The 16,758-nt window shown below is 54.8% G+C and overlaps 5 protein-coding genes across 7 annotated transcripts; 2 read left to right on the forward strand and 3 right to left on the reverse strand.

Moving 5' to 3' along the window:
- The first annotated feature begins 2,668 nt into the window (after positions 1-2,668).
- On the forward strand, positions 2,669-4,625 carry SPBC29A3.06_1 (putative U3 small nucleolar RNA-associated protein 18). Its single transcript, XM_062774758.1, has 6 exons — positions 2,669-2,908; positions 2,947-3,206; positions 3,244-3,550; positions 3,601-4,124; positions 4,184-4,364; positions 4,416-4,625. Exons 1-6 carry the CDS (start codon positions 2,702-2,704, stop codon positions 4,581-4,583), a joined length of 1,647 nt encoding a protein of 548 aa, XP_062630742.1. The 5' UTR covers positions 2,669-2,701; the 3' UTR covers positions 4,584-4,625.
- Positions 4,626-4,860: 235 nt separating this feature from the next.
- On the reverse strand, positions 4,861-7,174 carry ACADM (Medium-chain specific acyl-CoA dehydrogenase, mitochondrial). Its single transcript, XM_062774759.1, has 15 exons — positions 6,975-7,174; positions 6,722-6,786; positions 6,576-6,644; positions 6,445-6,535; positions 6,294-6,400; positions 6,154-6,245; positions 6,014-6,041; positions 5,853-5,964; positions 5,707-5,799; positions 5,562-5,668; positions 5,382-5,511; positions 5,266-5,337; positions 5,173-5,224; positions 5,096-5,118; positions 4,861-5,046 (listed from the first exon to the last, which is right to left on the reverse strand). The coding sequence occupies exons 1-15, from the start codon at positions 7,066-7,068 to the stop codon at positions 4,979-4,981; spliced, it is 1,203 nt and encodes a 400-aa protein (XP_062630743.1). The 5' UTR covers positions 7,069-7,174; the 3' UTR covers positions 4,861-4,978.
- A 445-nt stretch (positions 7,175-7,619) lies between these two features.
- pol3 (DNA polymerase delta catalytic subunit) lies at positions 7,620-11,859 on the forward strand. The gene is made up of 22 exons (XM_062774760.1): positions 7,620-7,751; positions 7,814-7,885; positions 7,936-8,123; positions 8,174-8,278; positions 8,391-8,477; positions 8,518-8,615; positions 8,661-8,821; positions 8,863-9,105; positions 9,146-9,411; positions 9,450-9,843; positions 9,884-10,022; positions 10,081-10,316; positions 10,372-10,535; positions 10,576-10,670; positions 10,713-10,798; positions 10,855-10,914; positions 10,952-11,008; positions 11,057-11,206; positions 11,246-11,368; positions 11,417-11,463; positions 11,511-11,591; positions 11,640-11,859. The coding sequence occupies exons 1-22, from the start codon at positions 7,634-7,636 to the stop codon at positions 11,754-11,756; spliced, it is 3,087 nt and encodes a 1,028-aa protein (XP_062630744.1). The 5' UTR covers positions 7,620-7,633; the 3' UTR covers positions 11,757-11,859.
- On the reverse strand, positions 11,848-13,783 carry sen54_2 (putative tRNA-splicing endonuclease subunit sen54). Of its 3 annotated transcripts, XM_062774761.1 has the most exons (6): positions 13,564-13,783; positions 13,320-13,508; positions 12,911-13,268; positions 12,577-12,862; positions 12,309-12,540; positions 11,848-12,257 (listed from the first exon to the last, which is right to left on the reverse strand). In XM_062774761.1, exons 1-6 carry the CDS (start codon positions 13,749-13,751, stop codon positions 11,924-11,926), a joined length of 1,587 nt encoding a protein of 528 aa, XP_062630745.1. In that variant the 5' UTR covers positions 13,752-13,783; the 3' UTR covers positions 11,848-11,923. The 3 variants fall into 3 exon arrangements, with proteins under 3 accessions (XP_062630745.1, XP_062630746.1, XP_062630747.1); XM_062774762.1 differs by having other exon boundaries at positions 11,848-12,540; XM_062774763.1 differs by having other exon boundaries at positions 11,848-12,540; positions 12,577-13,268.
- A 163-nt stretch (positions 13,784-13,946) lies between these two features.
- On the reverse strand, positions 13,947-16,459 carry CXT1_4 (Beta-1,2-xylosyltransferase 1). Its single transcript, XM_062774764.1, has 6 exons — positions 15,494-16,459; positions 14,879-15,434; positions 14,548-14,839; positions 14,424-14,495; positions 14,145-14,383; positions 13,947-14,091 (listed from the first exon to the last, which is right to left on the reverse strand). Exons 1-6 carry the CDS (start codon positions 16,203-16,205, stop codon positions 14,028-14,030), a joined length of 1,935 nt encoding a protein of 644 aa, XP_062630748.1. The 5' UTR covers positions 16,206-16,459; the 3' UTR covers positions 13,947-14,027.
- Between the last annotated feature and the right edge of the window lie 299 nt (positions 16,460-16,758).

Here is a 16,758-nt window from a genome sequence, read left to right on the forward strand (position 1 = left end):
CTCCTGACAATTACCGGTTACCCTTTTACATTGTGGTTCTTGACAAACGCTTCATTTAGAATGCTTGAACTGTTCGGCGCAGCCAAGTACAAGCTTGATGGGCTTCACCACCATTCGAAACGGACATAATCGCACTCTCCTGGTCTCTCAAAAACACTACATCACCAATTTATTGGCAAACTTTGGTATGGGAGACTGCAATCCAGTTTCTACACTCCTGCCACAATGTTTCGAACCTATGGTTGCCAGAGATCAAGCATTAAAACTCGTGAAGTGCTTTACTTACCCAAATTTGGGCGGATCGCTACTTCATCTCCCAACAGTCATCAGAGGAGAGATAGAGAAGGCAAGAAGGAAGGTTTCATCCCCGGCTTTCCTTGCAAAATGGGAGTTGTGATGTTTGAATTATTTGCCGTTACGTTAACACGATGTGAGGTTCCAAAGGGAAGCCGGTGCGGTTTAATTACCTCCCAATAGCCAGTGGTTTGGTCGCATTTACAGGTGGTGTGAACATACCATCAATGGAAACCGGTACCCCGGGAGGCGAGTTCATCATTCTGAATATGTTTGTCATTCGGCCCCATGTTCTATGCGAAATATATTGTATGGGAACCAATGGCGTGGCAGTGACCATCTGTCTAAATGTGAGTCAGTTGTGGAGTGAGAAGTGGAGCGGAGTTCGGGGCAAAGTTTTGACATTGTGGGCCAAATTCAATCAAGGGGTTCATTCAGGCTGTCAAGAACGAGGCAGATCGTGACTGGATTAATGCGACCGACGACCTTGTGCACAAGGGACCTGCAGCACGGCCAATTTGTCGCCTTGGCACCGCCACCCACAGATCGGGTGAGATTGGGCACTCACAAAACAGCCCAGTGCCCACAATCTCCCGCCGATCAATAACGACGTCAGTCAGCATTTTGCCTGCTTTCTCAAACAGTTCCATCGGAGAAGCCTTATTCTCAATGGTATTCTTTCAACAGAAAAACAGTCTCCTTTCCTCTATAGCACATGGGCGTCCGTTGCAGCAAAAGAGTAAATGGTTGGTTGGCTAGAACTTGATCGCTGATGCTGCCGCGAGAGGTTGAGGAACCAGGGATCCTCACACTGGCATGCTCCAGTTAGGAGGTAGAAGCGCCAACCGTCTCTGTAGCATTGAGCTCAGTGTGGGGGCATGTCAGTCAGGGGGCGCAGTGAAGTTGTTGTGAAAGCGGTCGGTGAGGAGATAGTAGCAGGCATGGAATGTTGTCTGCTCGACTAGGCTCCCCACGAGTGGCCACTGATGCGTCCTCGCACAGCGTCGACTCAATCCTGTGACAAGGTGTCTCTTAGCCCCCCGACGACCCAACCACATGCGTTGTGGCTACGTCGGCAGTATCAACTATTTGACAGTATGACGAGGATGGGGTTCCGGAGTGGAACGGCTAGCCGCTGCCTGTACCCTGTCTCTCCTTCAGAGCGATGTGCTCTGGGTATTCGAATGTACTGGTTGTCTGTGCATTGACAGGGAAGCACGGAGAATATGGATTGTGGATGAGAATGACGGTCGCCAGGTGACTGGCTACTTGGCTATCTTCGGCCAACATCTTCGTGCAGGTTTGCCATCGAGATCCCTCAAGCACCGCAACAAAGGGACCACCGGCGCGGATTTGCGATGGTCAGAGTCTGTGAAGCGAACCCTTCCCTCTTAATCTGCTTGCTGCAGGATCCCGTGGCAGGCAGGTGACCGCAAGCCAGCTGCAAATGTGAACCTCCGTCTCAGTGCTGTTCATGTACCTTTCTCAATCACTGGAAGTTAAGGGATCGCTGGCGTTCAGTTCGTCGTTGAGCAATACAGCATCAAGGGTCCATCGATGGCCAACGCTTCTGTCGTCCTACCGGGCGCACCTCCCCCTTGACCTTAAGGCCTAAAGTCATTTGGAGAAGGCTGCACCTGTTGGTCGTAGGGAACATCAAGAGTAAGCCAAATCAGTTTCAAATCCGGTGTGGACCTCATTGGACGCCTCCGGAGTGACGACAGGTAGCTACGGATGGGACGTAGAGAGCGTAAGGCAAGAGAAGTGGCACGCGGTTGAACATCGGCTTCTCTTATTTCTGTGTCTCTTCGCCACAGACGCTGGGACACGCTTGATGTCATCCTTGCGAGGGACATCCAGGTGTTGGGGCCACAAACTCACGGGTGCCCTGGGCGGCACACTGGGGCACTGTTCGTTCGCTGCGTTACTTTCTACGTAGCCATTCTGATAAGTTGTAGAAGAATGGCCACGTCCCAAGGGCCCCTACGTGTTAGCTAGTGGCCATCTTCAACATCCATGAGTGTTCATGTTCTGGTTCAGATCCTCTCCTTCCTTGACATGACGTCTCCTTGTGCTGCCTTGGCTCTAGGGCAGCGTCCTGTTCTTATGCCAGCGATTCACAAGAACGTCAGATAACTTACTGCGATGAACTTCACATCCCCCCCTTCGTCTCTTGGTGCACATGTCCTTCAAGCAAGGAGCTTGAAACTGTCTCTGTGCCGGTTCCGTCCCATCCCACACATGCAGTGTCCGTTGCCACAAGTGTTTTCAGGCACCGGAGCCCCACAGACGAAGTCACGTGATTTTGTAATTTCCGGTCCTTGTTGAGTTTTGACCGCGCGGTGGGTTTCACTCATTTTGATCATCTACTCACCATCAACGTCCTCGCAGTACATCACAGGCAGCCATGCCGTCGACTTTGGGATCACGACGAAGAAAGCATGCTTCTGAGAGTGCGCCTTCTAAGCACCGTAGACGGAACGAGGAGGACGAGGAGCGGGACCTAGAGTCACGGCTCTTCGGTTCCCGCAAGCCTAAGCGCGAGGCTGTACTGGATGACGCCTTGTCCTCCGACGACGAAGAGACAGGGCTGGGATGGATGCAAGACAGCGAGGTGAGAGCATTGTATTCTGTGGCTGCTGATGTGGATAGCTGTTCACTGTCGATCTTCCTGGCGCTGGCAATGGTGATGTGTCCGAAGACGACCTAGAGCCTACCATCGAGCTCCCAGAAATCGACGCAGCACCCTCTGCAGCAGCGAAGAGGACAGCCAGCGTGTGGAGCGATCCTGCTGATGACACCATTGTCGTGTCGCTTCATGAAAACAAGAGGCTTCGGAAGCTCAAGAAGAACGCGACGAATGCTGGGGAGAAGACGGACGGCAAGGAGCTGCAGGCGAGGTTACGAGCGCAGTAGGTTGAGGAATGTGGTCAACGTTTGACACCTCAGGTTCGAGCAACTCCACCCCAAGCCTGAGTGGGCGTCCCGAAGGCTGGAAGGATCCGCCCCGTCCATCCACCGGCTCCTCAACTCTACCACTTCCCTGATCGCGCAGCCCGAGTCGACACGGTCCCCTCTCCAGCCCGGTTTCCTGGATATCCAGAGGCTTCGTAATGCCAATGAGCAGAACCCGACGACTGGCAAGAAGCAGGCATCAAACGCTGGCTTTGGCGTAGTGGACCTCGCATGGCACCCATCACCACGCGTTCCAGTCCTCGCGGTCGCAGGTGGTGATAGGCGGGTTCGATTCTTCAATGTGAGTTGGCGTTTGGACCAAAGCAAGGCTTTTGCGCTTACTTCCTGCAGATCGATGGCCATACAAATGCCCCCTTGTTGACACTCAACATTCCCTCGCTGCCGCTCAAAAGGTCGACGTTCCACCCGTCGGGATCATCAGTTCTACTGGCCGGCTCACGCCCATTCTACTACACGTACGACTTGGCGGCGCAGGCCTGCATTCGCTCTCCGCGGAACTTGTTCGGCTCCTCGCCCACCCCTTCGAGCCCCCAGTCTCTTGACCGCCATGCTTTCTCGCCAGACGGTAGCTTGCTGGCAGTGGCCGGTAGGCGTGGCTGTGTAAGCGTGGTGGAGTGGGGCAGCGGCGGCAGCAATGGTGTTGTCGTTGCGGAATTGCGCAGCGGCCGTGGAGGGACCGTTGCTGATTTGACCTGGAGCGACGATGGTTCGCAACTGAACGTCTTGGGGGGTGCCAATGGCGACGAGGTCGAGGTGTGGGACATTGCCGAGCGCAGCGTCCTTCGCCAATGGAAAGATGACCGAGCCTATGGTGGTCTTGTCATGCGCAATAGCAACGCATACACGGCGATCGGGTACGTTTTGACTCCAGGGATCGAACATACAACGTGGCTGACTTAGCTTGCAGCTCCAGCACTGGTATCGTCAACCTTTACCGAAACGCAGCATTGGCCGGCGATACCAAGCAGGCAAATGCTGTAGAGCCATTCAAGTCACTGGAGCATTTGACCACTCCCATCAGCTCGATTGCTTTCCACCCCTCAGACGAGATTGTCGCCTCGGCCAGCGGCTCGAAGACTGATATGCTGAAACTTGTAAGTAGCCTGGATGGCTTGGTACGCTCGCTTGAAGCTGACGCGGTGCAGTACCACCTTCCCTCCGGCGCCGCCTTCTCCAACTGGCCCACATCCTCGACACCACTGGGTCGCGTCAACACTGTCAAATTCTCCCCTGGTGGAGAGTACTTGACGACAGGCAACACCAGGGGCGCCGTACTGTTGTGGAGCCTGAAGCATTATGCTGTAGATCAATAGTTAGGGCGATGGGGTAGCATGTCACTTCCTAGAGTCCAGTGACGCACGAGAGGGGACAAGGTGGGAGGCCCTGGTTGCTTCCCAAGGACCTGGCACCTAACTAGCCTGACTGACTCCACTTCGCTTCGATGGGCTGAGCACTCCTCGTTATTATATACTTATGCGCTTCTTTCGCTGCTGGTCCTGGCCGTGGACGCTTAATGGACGCTTAAGAGTGACCGTGGACGCTTAAGAGTAACTGCGCTGGAGGGCCAGTCACACAACACGAGGCACAAACTACTCGTTGCAGCAGGTACATCTCGTCATCATTCGGTGCAACACAAGGCTGGGTGCTTTGCCCATAGCTTTCGCCCATAGCTGTTGCTTTCCTACTGTCTGCGGCTATCCTATCCCATTTAAGCGGGGTAGATGGTGGGAAGGGTGCGCGAGATAATGAGACGCTGGATTTGCGAGGTACCCTCGTCTACGACTGTGTCAGCTCTCGCCCGGTAAAGCAGAATTGGCAGTCTCACAAAGCTCAAAGATCTTGGCATCACTGCGAGAAGGTGAGGTGTCAGTGTGGTATTCGTCGCCCATGCAGGCAACTCACCGGTACAGCTTCTCCAATGGCATCTCAGTGTTGAAACCGATGCCACCCAGCACTGAATCGTTAGCATGACCAGGCGACCAAAAGTGGGCATACCCTGGACTCCGAGGTTGGCATTCTCAACGGCAGCGCGACTGGCGAAAGTCTTGGCAATCGACGCATGGAACGCTGGTGATTGATCAGCGAAGGGTTCAGATCATACTGCCACGTACTGTTGCGCTCTCCGGCATCCTTGGCCCAGGCGGAGCGCCAAACCAGGTTGCGGGCAGCCTCGGCGTTGATGGCCATGTCAGCAAGCATGAAGCCAACACCCTGGTGGTTGATGATGGGCTGGCCCATGGTCTTCGTCATCAGCGTTTTGCTTAGAAGCTTGACACACGATCACTCCTCACCTTGCGCTCCTGGGCGTACTTGGTTGCCTCCTCCAGGGCCCTCTGAGCCACACCAACAGCACCGGCGGCGACGAGGGGGCGAGTGATGTCAAAGGCCTTCATGGCAACTTCATGTTAGCTTGACGTCCACATCGCCACACCGTACTCTTGAATCCCTCTCCAGGCTTGCCGACAATGTTCTCCTCGCCGACAACGACATCGTTGAAGGTGACCATTCGCGTGTCAGAGCAGCGCTGACCTATTCAACTGGTTAATCACAAGTCCTCGCAGGCAATTGAAGGGTGCACTCACCCATGTTGATCTCCTTCTTGCCGCGCACAATGCCCTCGGTGTCACCCTCCACAACAAAGCCGGTCATGCTCTTTGAAGGATGGGCAGTAGGGTCCGTGACAGCGAGGACAAACTGGAAGAGTTTAATGTCGGCGCATGGCAAAGAATCCGCTAGAACTCACGAACCAGTTGGCATGGCCAGAGTTGGTGCTGTGATTGAGGTTTAGTCGTGGCGGTACCACACTACCCGAGGAAGGGCACTCACATCCTGGGCCGTCAGATTTGTCTTCGTCCTCATAAACAAGATTCTTCCAGAACTCACCACATCTTCGTGCCGTTGATGACCCACTTGTCACCAACCTTAGTAGCCTTCGTCTTAATGCCAGCAACATCAGAACCGGCGCCGGGCTCGGTCTGCGGCAGTGCTTAGCAGGCTGTGCTTTTGGGCCCCAATCGACTCACGACAGCATAGGAGGCAACAAGGGGCTCCTCAGTCATACGGCCAAGGAACTTGCTCTTGATCTCATGGGAGGCTGCGACAATAAGAGGCGCCTCGGCCAGACCGTTGGCTGTAAACGTTAGCTGGGTTCGGTCATACTCTCTGGCGTCTTACCTTCCATGGCAGTTCCGATGCCGGAGCAGCCAAACGCGACTGATTCGGAGATGATAGAGCACTCCAGGAGACCCAGCTCAGGGCCACCGTACTGTTCCCACTTAGCTCTGTGGAGGTTGGAAGCGCCTCACCTTCTCGGGCACGTGGGTGTTGAGGAGACCGAGGGAGTGGGCTTCCTTGATAAGAGGCCAAGGGTATTCCTACACATGTTAGTCGCGCCACACAGCACTTCAAGGCAGTGAAAGTAGACAGCGGGGTTTGCCATTGACTGACTCACCATGGTGCGGTCATACTCGGCGGCAACAGGGACAACCTTCTCGCGACTGAAGGTGACGGCGAGCTCTGCCACGGTCAGTGATGGCGTTCCTCTCCACATCCATGGCGATCCGGCTGTGCCGTGAACGGTGACTTGCCCTGGATAGCCCGCTGATCATCATTGAGGGCAAAGCTGACAGCTGTGATGTTGTCAGATTGGGGTGATATATGCCGTTGGGAAACGGCGGAATGAGCCTGGGCTCTGGGAGACTTACGGCCCTGGGCCGATGGAGTAGCGTAGAGCCTGGTCGCGTTGGCCCTGGCGAGAGGGCGAAGAGCGACACGCTGCAGTCCGGTCTTGACCAACATGTTGAAATTCGAGAGTATGAGTGGTGGTTCTGGATATGGTCTCGAGTAGGGAGGGTTTGGAGGACGTTTTAACAACAAGGCTGGGTGGATAGCAGGAAAAGTGGTGCCAACGCGATTGTTTCTCTGGTCGGGTATGCTCTATACGATTTCTAGCCGGCTTTCAGTCAGAGTGACGTATCATCAACAAGGATTAGACGGGCTCCATTTTTGTTTCCCTGGTCGCGTTCGGTTATTCGCGCCAGCTGGTGGTTGACCCTTACTGGAGCCAGCCAGCCAGGCCGACCTGCACGCCCACTCGCATTCGCTCCCTTCCTTCCCTGTCGCTCACGATTCACCGGCGGCCCGGTGATGGATATGGGTGTTGGGTCAAGCGGGCCCCGGCAAGCGAGCCAAGTTGACACGTGGATTAGATCCCGCCTCTCATCCCAACACACATTCGCGAAAGTGGAGGTGCGAAGTCAGCTGACGCGACCTAACAAGACTTGGTCAACCTGCCCGATTGATTTCTTGTTCATCATTGACCTTGATCTGGGCTTTCCCACTTCAACCCCATCTTATCACAAACATGGTTGAACCAATCCCCAAAAAGCGAAGATTGGGCAATGCAGGCCAGTCCCTCGAACCCCAACCAAGCTTCACCGACGTTCTGGAGCAACTGGAAGCCGAGGAAGATGCAAGTGGAGGTAAGTTGTCAGCCAGTGGCCACTGGTCTCTCCAGTCAGCTAACACTCGATTCCTTTTCTAGAGTCAATGGAAACCTCAAAGGCTTGGCCACGCCCCCCTCTCAAGCCTGTTGATCCTCGCAAAGACACCCTTGGTATGTGATCAGTCTGCCATCCATGAGGCCACAGCGCTCACAGTGACAAGTCTTTCAGCAGATCGAGGTTACCGAGTCAACGCACATCAAGCATGGGACAACGTTGAGGCTGTTCGGTGTCACACGTGAAGGAAACTCTGTCTTGGCGCAGGTGTGGGGCTTTAAGCCGTACTTTTACGTGGCCGCCCCCAGCGGCTTCCTCAGTCAAGACCTCGGCGCTCTCAAGGACACCCTCAATGTGAGTCGGGCATCCGTCCCAGAGGCAACACTGATGCTGACTACCGATAGTCATCAGCAGCAACGATGACGCCCGTTGTTTCCAACTGCGTGATTGTCAATCGCAAGTCGCTGTGGGGCTACAAGGGTGACGAGTCTGTCCCGTTCATCAAGATTGTGTGCACGGAGCCGAAGGCCATCCCCAAGGTCAAAGATGAGTCCTACCGCCTGCGAATACCGTCATGAGACTCGGGCTGACATTACTTTACGTCTATTTGAGCGTGGACAGCTCGATTTCAATGGTCTGTTTCCTCAAGAAGTCATGACGTACGAGAGTAACATTGCCTACACCTTGCGTTTCATGATTGACACCAAGGTGGGTCATTTCTAAAGCAGCTTGTACTAACGCAGCGCAGCTCGTGGGTATGAACTGGGTGGAGGCTCCGGCAGGACGGTACGAGGTAGTACACGCCTCCGACAAACGGTCACATTGTCAATTGGAGGTCATTCTCAAGTTCGTCATGCTTCTTCCTCCGACCTGCTCCTAACCACAACCCAGCTACCAAGACCTCGTGTCTCACGCTCCAGACGGAGAGTGGCTGAAAATCGCCCCTCTTCGCGTGCTGAGTTTCGATATCGAGTGTGCCGGTCGCAAAGGTATCTTTCCAGAGGCCCAAATCGATCCCGTCATCCAGATCGCATCAATGGTTACAAGGCATGGTATGTTTTCTCTCCTTGGGCTGAAATTCTGACTCTTGCAGGCGAGAACAAGCCATTCATCCGTAATGTCTTCACTCTGAATACATGCGCACATATTGTCGGTTCCCAAGTCCTCGAGTTCAAGGACGAGCGCGACCTTCTTCTCGAATGGCAGCGGTTTGTTGAACAAGTGGATCCAGACCTTATCATTGGTTACAATATCGCAAACTTCGACTTGCCGTATCTTCTGGATCGTGCCAAAGCTCTGAAGGTTCCAAACTTTGCCTACCTCGGTCGGCTGCTAGGTGGGACAAGAGTCCTTTGGCGCATGCTGAAGCTACCCAGGTGTCAAGTCGGAGGTACGCGATACGCACTTCTCCTCCAAGGCCTTCGGTCAACGAGATTCCAAAGCCGTCAACATCGATGGCCGCCTGCAGATGGACATTCTTCAAGTTATCCAGCGTGATCACAAGCTCCGCAGCTATACGCTCAACGCCGTCTGCGCTCAGTTCCTTCAAGAACAGAAGGAGGATGTCCACCACTCTATAATTACCGAGCTGCAAAATGGCACAGCAGATTCCCGTCGTCGTCTTGCAGTGTACTGTTTGAAGGTGAGTCTTGTAATCATGCGGAACTGACCTTGCGTTAGGACGCCTATCTCCCCCAACGCCTGCTTGACAAACTCATGTTCCTTGTCAACTATACCGAACTTGCACGAGTGACAGGCATTCCTTTCAACGATGTTCTCACCCGTGGTCAGCAGATCCGTGTCATCTCGCAGCTCTATCGCAGTGCCGGTGATACAGGTTACCTGATCCCAGCCATGCGAAGCGAAGGCACAGACGAGCAGTACGAAGGAGCAACTGTCATTGAGCCGAACAAGGGGTTTTATGACGCTCCTATCGCGACCCTCGATTTCGCGTCTCTTTACCCTTCCATCATGATGGCCCATAATCTCTGCTACACGTCCCTGCTCGACAAGGCGACGATCGAGCGTCTGAGACTAGTCGAGGGCGAGGACTATGTTCAGACACCAAACAACGGTTAGTGAGCGTCAAATTTGCACTGCTAACTGTCCTTCAGACTTCTTTGTCACTTCGAAGAAGCGAAAGGGCCTTCTGCCTCACATTCTTGAGAACTTGCTGTCCGCGCGTAAGCGTGCGAAAGCAGATCTCAAGGTCGAGAAGGATCCGTTCAAGAAGGCAGTGTTGGATGGCCGACAGTTGGCGTTGAAGGCAGGTTGTCCAGTGCGGCTCCCAAGCTAACGTAGCTCAGATCAGTGCAAACTCAGTGTACGGCTTCACAGGTGCCACCGTCGGCAAGCTGCCTTGCCTTGCCATCTCGACCTCAGTCACTGCGTATGGCCGCCAAATGATCGAGTTCACGAAGCGAGAGGTGGAGACCGAGTATGCTATCAAGAATGGCTATGATCATGACGCCAAGGTCATCTACGGCGACACGGACTCGGTCATGGTGAAGTTTGGGTGTCCAGACCTGCCCACGGCAATGCGGCTAGGTACGTGGTGGACGTGGCCATTAGACCGGACACTTCATCGCTAACGTGATCATAGGGGCCGAAGCGGCTGAGCTTGTGTCAGCGAAGTTTAAGAAACCCATCAAGCTGGAGTTCGAGAAGGTCTACTTCCCATATCTCCTTATCTCCAAGAAGCGCTACGCTGGACTCTACTGGACTCGGCCGGAGAAGTTTGACAAGATGGATACGAAAGGCATTGAAGTGAGCAGAACAAAAAGCAAAGCAGCCACTGATCCCAAAGACTGTCCGTCGTGACAATTGCCGCCTTGTGTCGACGATGATTGGCACCTGCCTGGATAAGATGTTGATCGAACGAGACGTAAAGGGCGCCGAAGAGTGAGCAGGAGCGCGTCCTCCGGACCTTGCTAAAGATCGCAGCTACGTCAAGCAGACCATCGCGGATCTGCTGCAGAATAAGATTGACATGTCGCAACTGGTTATCACCAAGGCTTTGGCCAAGACAGGTGCGCTGATTCTGTTGTTGAACGCTTGTCGAATATTCTAACCGCCCCTCCACCAGACTATGCGGGCAAACAAGCACACGTCGAATTGGCAGAGAGGATGAAGAAGCGTGATGCTGGTGAGTTGAACGCAGCTGGATGGGATCTAACGCCCAGGATCTGCCCCTTCTCTTGGTGACCGTGTGGCATATGTCATTGTCAAAGGAATCAAAGGTATGGCGGAACAACTCAACCGTCTAGCTGCTCAAACTAACATACCAGGCGCCGCTGCATACGAGAAGTCTGAAGACCCACTGTATGTGCTCGAGCACAACGTTCCCATCGACACGAGGTACTACTTGGAGAATCAGTTGGCCAAGCCTCTGATGCGTATCTTCGAACCGATTTTGGGCGAGAAGGCCAACAGTCTCCGTAAGTTGTAAGGGGGATTCTACTTGCTAACGGCGGCAGTTGCTGGTGACCACACTCGCAGTATCCAGATTGCGACACCCACTGTTGGCGGTCTGATGAAGTTTGCGGTGAAGACCGTGACTTGCATCGGGTGCCGTACCCCTCTGAAGAAGGCGAACAACGGTGAGAGCAGAATTCCCATAATGTTGCTGATCGGTTTAGAACGAGCAGTGTGCGTCAACTGCCGCCCACAGCTTGCCGAGTTGTACCAAAAACAGGTTCGTGGTAATCTCTCACGGCGCAAGCCACGCTAACTCGCGTTAAGGTGTCTTCAACCTCGGCGCTCCAGGTCGATTTTGCGCGCCTGTGGACTCAGTGCCAGAGGTGTCAAGGGTCATTGCACCAGGTGAGTGCATTCATTCCCTCGGTGATCACGCTTAGGCTCACAACCCAGGATGTGATCTGCACGTCGGCGGACTGCCCAATCTATTACCGTCGGACTGCCAGGCAAAAGGAGGTCACAGCGGCAGTTGCCCAGCTAGATCGGTTCGGCGAAGAGCTTGTGTGGTGAATGGTACAGGGATTCTTTGCGAGGCACAAAGCGTGCCCCTGGTGAACACGCTCGCGAGCGGGCTATGTAGATTCTGTTCATGAAGAGCGCATGCATGTGACACATATGATGATACTTGAAGAGGCTGACTGATGATTGCCAGGTGACGGTGTCGTGCATACATAGTTTCAAACCATGGGATAGTTCTCGAAGCCCGTTCGTCCAAAGCGGACCCATCCAGTGTTACCCGAGTCATTGACCGCAACGATTAGGCCTCGGTCACCGTTGCGCATTGCGTGCATGGCGTTGCCTTGTGGACTTGATGGCGCCGCCTTCCACCAGCACACCCAGCCTAGCCACTGCTGGAATCGAGACTGGGCGGAAGGCTGGGGAGTAGAGCGAGGGGCCGGGCGGTTTGCGTACTGGGGGCCGACACGTTTAGGTTGCGTCGTTGGCTCGTCGGGCAGCAGGTCGAAGACTTCGCTGAGCTGGGTCAGAGTGGGTAGCGGGGTGTCTCGTGACCTGGACAAGTGGTGTCAGCAGCCAGACATGGCGACGATTCTCCCGCCTCACTCGACGACAGCCAGGATGTAGTCTGGTTTCTGCTTGGCCAAACCCTCGGCACTGCCGCGGTCCCACTTTGCCTTGCTCCACGCTGTGACGGGTTTCCAAACGTGGAAGAAGGGCAAGTATGGGTTGCGCTCGAGAGCATCATAGATGGAGGTGGCCGGGCCAGATGAGATTGGCGGGGGAGTGGGGTTGCTGTGGCCGCTTGGAATGAATCGCAGCTCAGAGTAAATTGACCCTTCCTATCAGCGAGGTCTCAAAGCGCTCTGCTCACCGTAAGAGTCCCCAGACCACGAGCGAAGGGCAGTTCCTCTGAGTGGATTGTTCCAGAGGGACTTGACCCCGAGTCCGACGCTCGAAAGACGCCGTAACGAGACCTTCAGCTTGCCCAACAACCGAGAAAAGAGGGCCTTCAGGCCATCGTATGCCGACCGCAGTAGAGCTAGGACGGACCCCGTGAACGATAGCCTTGGCGGCTCCTGTTGAGGAAGGAAGTGCTCGGGGATGAATGCGCGTGTCCGCTGAACGGTGTATCCGAGACGCTTGAGCACGGTATACGCCTAGTTGTTCAACATCAGCCTGTGCACTCGCCTAGGTGACAAACATACCTGATATCGCTGCCATGTCAGGGCCTCCTTGCCCATGAACGCCCCAAACACCTCCATAACGCTCATCTCCACGGCGCCTTTGACTCCAAACTCTTTGTCACACCATTCTCCAACGCCTTGCTGCCTGTCTTCCTCCGTCTCTGGGTCACGGCCATTCCAAATCTGGAGGGTTCCTCTCTCGGCCATGTACATGGCTTCCTCTGGGAGCAACTCAACTCGGGATACCGTCTTGGTGTGCTCGCCTTGCGTGACAGAACGTCGAACTGTGATGCCCACAGAGTCCAAGACGTGTCCTCGGGATACAATGAGCTGAGGGAAGGGTGACGAGGGTGTGACGACCGCATGCGACAGCGACTTGCTGAGCGGGAGTGAGCACGTTGACGGCGGCATGTGGAGGAGGATCGCTCACCTTGCAGCTCCACGGACCCCTTGTAGCGCGTCGAAAAGAGCCTGCCGACTATTCTGAAGCATCATCTCTTGCAGGTTGACCGTAGCCTCTAGAGGTTCAAAGTCCTTCTCCCCTCGCTTCGGGATTGTGATTTTGGTTCTTGCAGTCTCCAGGCCGTCCAGTAACTCTGAAGGGAGTCTTTGGATTTTGCTGTGGGAGAAGCCGTCAGATGTGATCTCTTCATGTGGTACGACCATCTACTCACTCGGAAAAGCTCTGGATGAATGCGACGTCCATGCGCTGGTCATCGTCCTCATCCTCTTCTTCCTGGGGCTGTGATGGTGCTGGAGTAGCTGGTTTCTTGGGACCTGGAGTGGATGGCTTGGATCCAGGCCGACTGCTACCACCTTCGGACAGCTTGGGCGTTCTGGGGGGAGTAGAAACCCCAGACATTGTCGTCGGATGAAGAGCGAGGTGGTGTGGTGGAGGAATGTCGAGTTGAACTCGATGTCCTTTGGTTTTGGGCACTTCACCTTCAAAGTCTTGAAATTCGAGTGCGGGGCCCCATGATACTCGTCAACAACCTGGTGGCAACATTTTATACCTTCCTTTACACAACGAGACATCATCGAGGCGCGCTCGACCAAGCATGGACAGGGTTACATCGATCACGGTGGTTGGGTTGATCAGGTCTATGTACTATCGTATCTACTCCTCCCGCGCCTCGCGCTACGCCCCGTAGTTCATTGCATCACGGTCATCGGCATTGAGGCGCGCCCATTCGAGACAAAGCCTGTGGGAGCTTGTTAGCTCAACTCTACCAAACAATAGCCGAGCGCAGCTCACCTGAAGACGTAGATCTCCATGTCAATCTTGCGGCCGACATTGAACATCCATTCGCGGCCAGCTCTGGCAATCTTTTGCAACTCGGCGTCGCCATCAAGCTTACGCGTGCTGAGACCAGCCGACTGGAACTGGTCGCGTGTTGTGTTTGCCGCGGCCAACATTGACGGCGAAGGTCCCGAGAAGAAGGCGTGGATGTTATAAATTTCGTTGTATAACTGCGAAACCGGGATGTAATGCAGCTAAACGACGTTAGCACCCGCCCACCAGTTGAATACTCACCCAAGGCTGGAGCCAGTCGGACATGAACTCTGTGTACACAGTCGACTTCAAGACGGCGCTTTCCGATTTCAACTGGGACGGGCGTCAATATCTGGAATGTGGGAATCAAGATTGCATGACTTACCAGTGCAAAGAGACGGGCAGAATAACCCATTCCGTCGAGATCGATGAGATACTTGTGACGCCAGTTTTCGCCGAGGGGGATCGCGTCCGCAAAACGGTGGTCCTTGCGCATCCCGTCACAACCTCCGGGGTACTGGATACAGCCCACAGCCTTGGTGAAAGCTGCATCCATCATCTCGTCGTTGAGCTCCCCGATCGGCACGGACGCGGAGATGAAGTTGTTGGTTCCCGGAGGGTCCGCGAACACAACGGTCTTGTTCACCCTGGACTGGTCCGAGGTCATCTTGATAAACCTGGTATCGTCAATAGGATATTCACCAAAGCGAGCCTACCTGTGACGTTGATACTGGGCAAGGTATCCCGATGGCGTAGAGCCACCACCAGTGGTGGCGCCACGCCAGAAGATGTCATCGGCCTTCTCCTCCCAGGGCGTCTCCATGTCATCAACGTCCTTGATCTCCATGTTGACAGGGTCCCAACCGTAGGTGTATCGCTTGGTGGACGAGAAGTAGTAGTGACTGGGGATCATGATGTCCGAGTACCCCGCACCCTTCGCTGGCGAGAACATTGGGTACAGGGCATGGATGGTGCGCCAGTCGGAGAAGAAGTGGCCCTGGCTGTAGTGTGCCCAAGGGTGCGCACAAAAGTCAAACCGGTCGTCCACAGTCTCCGAGAACGCAAAGTCTTCGTCAACAATCTGGGACGAGATGCCAGCGTTGGCGAGGCGAGAAATAGGGACTTGACCATCCTTGAGCTGCGCTCGCAGCGAGCCAAAGAGGCGGCGAGCTTGCGACGAAGGGTCACAGGTTCGGCGGTACGACTCCCATACGTTGCCGTCGCCACGCCAGTCGGGATAGAACTTGCCGCCGAGTACGTGCTCGATACCCTCTGCAATGGGGAGAGTCATGTCAGCTCAAAGCTCACTGCAAGACCTTGAATCAACTCACTTGACGAATCCGCCGTGAGGTTCGAGTACAGCTTCTCCTCCCAAGGAACAAGGATACGACCCTCTGCCTTCTCATTGATAGGGAAGTCCATGTCAGGGAGGTGCTTCTGGAACTTCTCCAGCATGACACGGAAACCCTTGGCACGCGCGCCAACTTCAGAGTCGTCGAAGCCTTTGCTGACGTCGATGGTACGCGTAGTACCGTTCGAGATGCGGACCAGGTCGACGGAGGGGAGGTATCCGACGTCGATGCAACGTTGCCTAATCTCCTTGCCGTTGAACTGCCAGAAAGGCTCAAGATCGCGGATCAAGTTGTCGTACTCGTCGATCATGACGGCGTCATTCTCGACCGCGAACTCGTACCAAATCTCGAAACCTTTGGGAGGAGCACGCTTGTACCGCCGCTGGTACTCCTTGACAGCCTCGTCCAGGCTCTTGGACTGGCGAGCAACCTTTGAGTCGTAGGACTCGCGCGCATCAGCCATGAGCTTGGGGATCGGGTGGTGAATGGGTGGCCTTGGTGCCTTGGCCTTGGCGCGCAGGAATTTTGAGCGAAGGACTGATGATGAGGCCGTGGTCCATCGCTGGGTGCTTGAGAGAAGCGAGTCTGACCCGGGGAAGACGAGGTGGAGAAGGAAGACGAGTGTGATAAAAGCGGCGGCGATGGCAGCGATACGTCCGCGAGGAGACAAGTTGTTGATTTGACGCGCCATGGTGGACGTTGGACAAGGGGGGTGGTCTGCACCTCGCCAGCGACAGGAGAAAGGGTTCCTTTGGGGATGTGGTTGGTGTAAAGAGAGACACGGCCGTTCAAGGCCAAGTTGTGTGACCTGTTTGGCGATGTGGGTCGTCGGTCCGAAAGAAGTTGTGGGACGTGTAAGTACTTGAACTGGACTTGAGTGACGGGTCCAAGATTGATTGACCTGGCAGTGCGTGCACGTCGCACGTCCTACAAAGTCAGGGCAGGCGGCACCGTAGATTGAGTGGGAGGGAGAGGGCCGAGGGCCACCCACCTACAGTACAGCTAGGGTGCTGCTACTGCTGCGCTGCACCTGCTGCCTGCTAGCAGTGCCCCATCAGGCCAGCCGCCAGGCGACTTTTGAATGGAATGCAAACGGGATCTATACGTAAAACTCTAATTCAGTGGGACTGATTAGGCTTGCATCTTAAATAGGCTCCTCAACTCCCTTGACTGGCAGGCCTTTCTTTGTTTTTGTACGGCGACTGAAGCGACGGCCCCCGATAAGTCGACTCGTTTGTCCTTGT

This window comes from Vanrija pseudolonga, chromosome 6 (genome assembly GCF_020906515.1).
Source record: "Vanrija pseudolonga chromosome 6, complete sequence".
NCBI lineage: Eukaryota > Fungi > Basidiomycota > Tremellomycetes > Trichosporonales > Trichosporonaceae > Vanrija > Vanrija pseudolonga.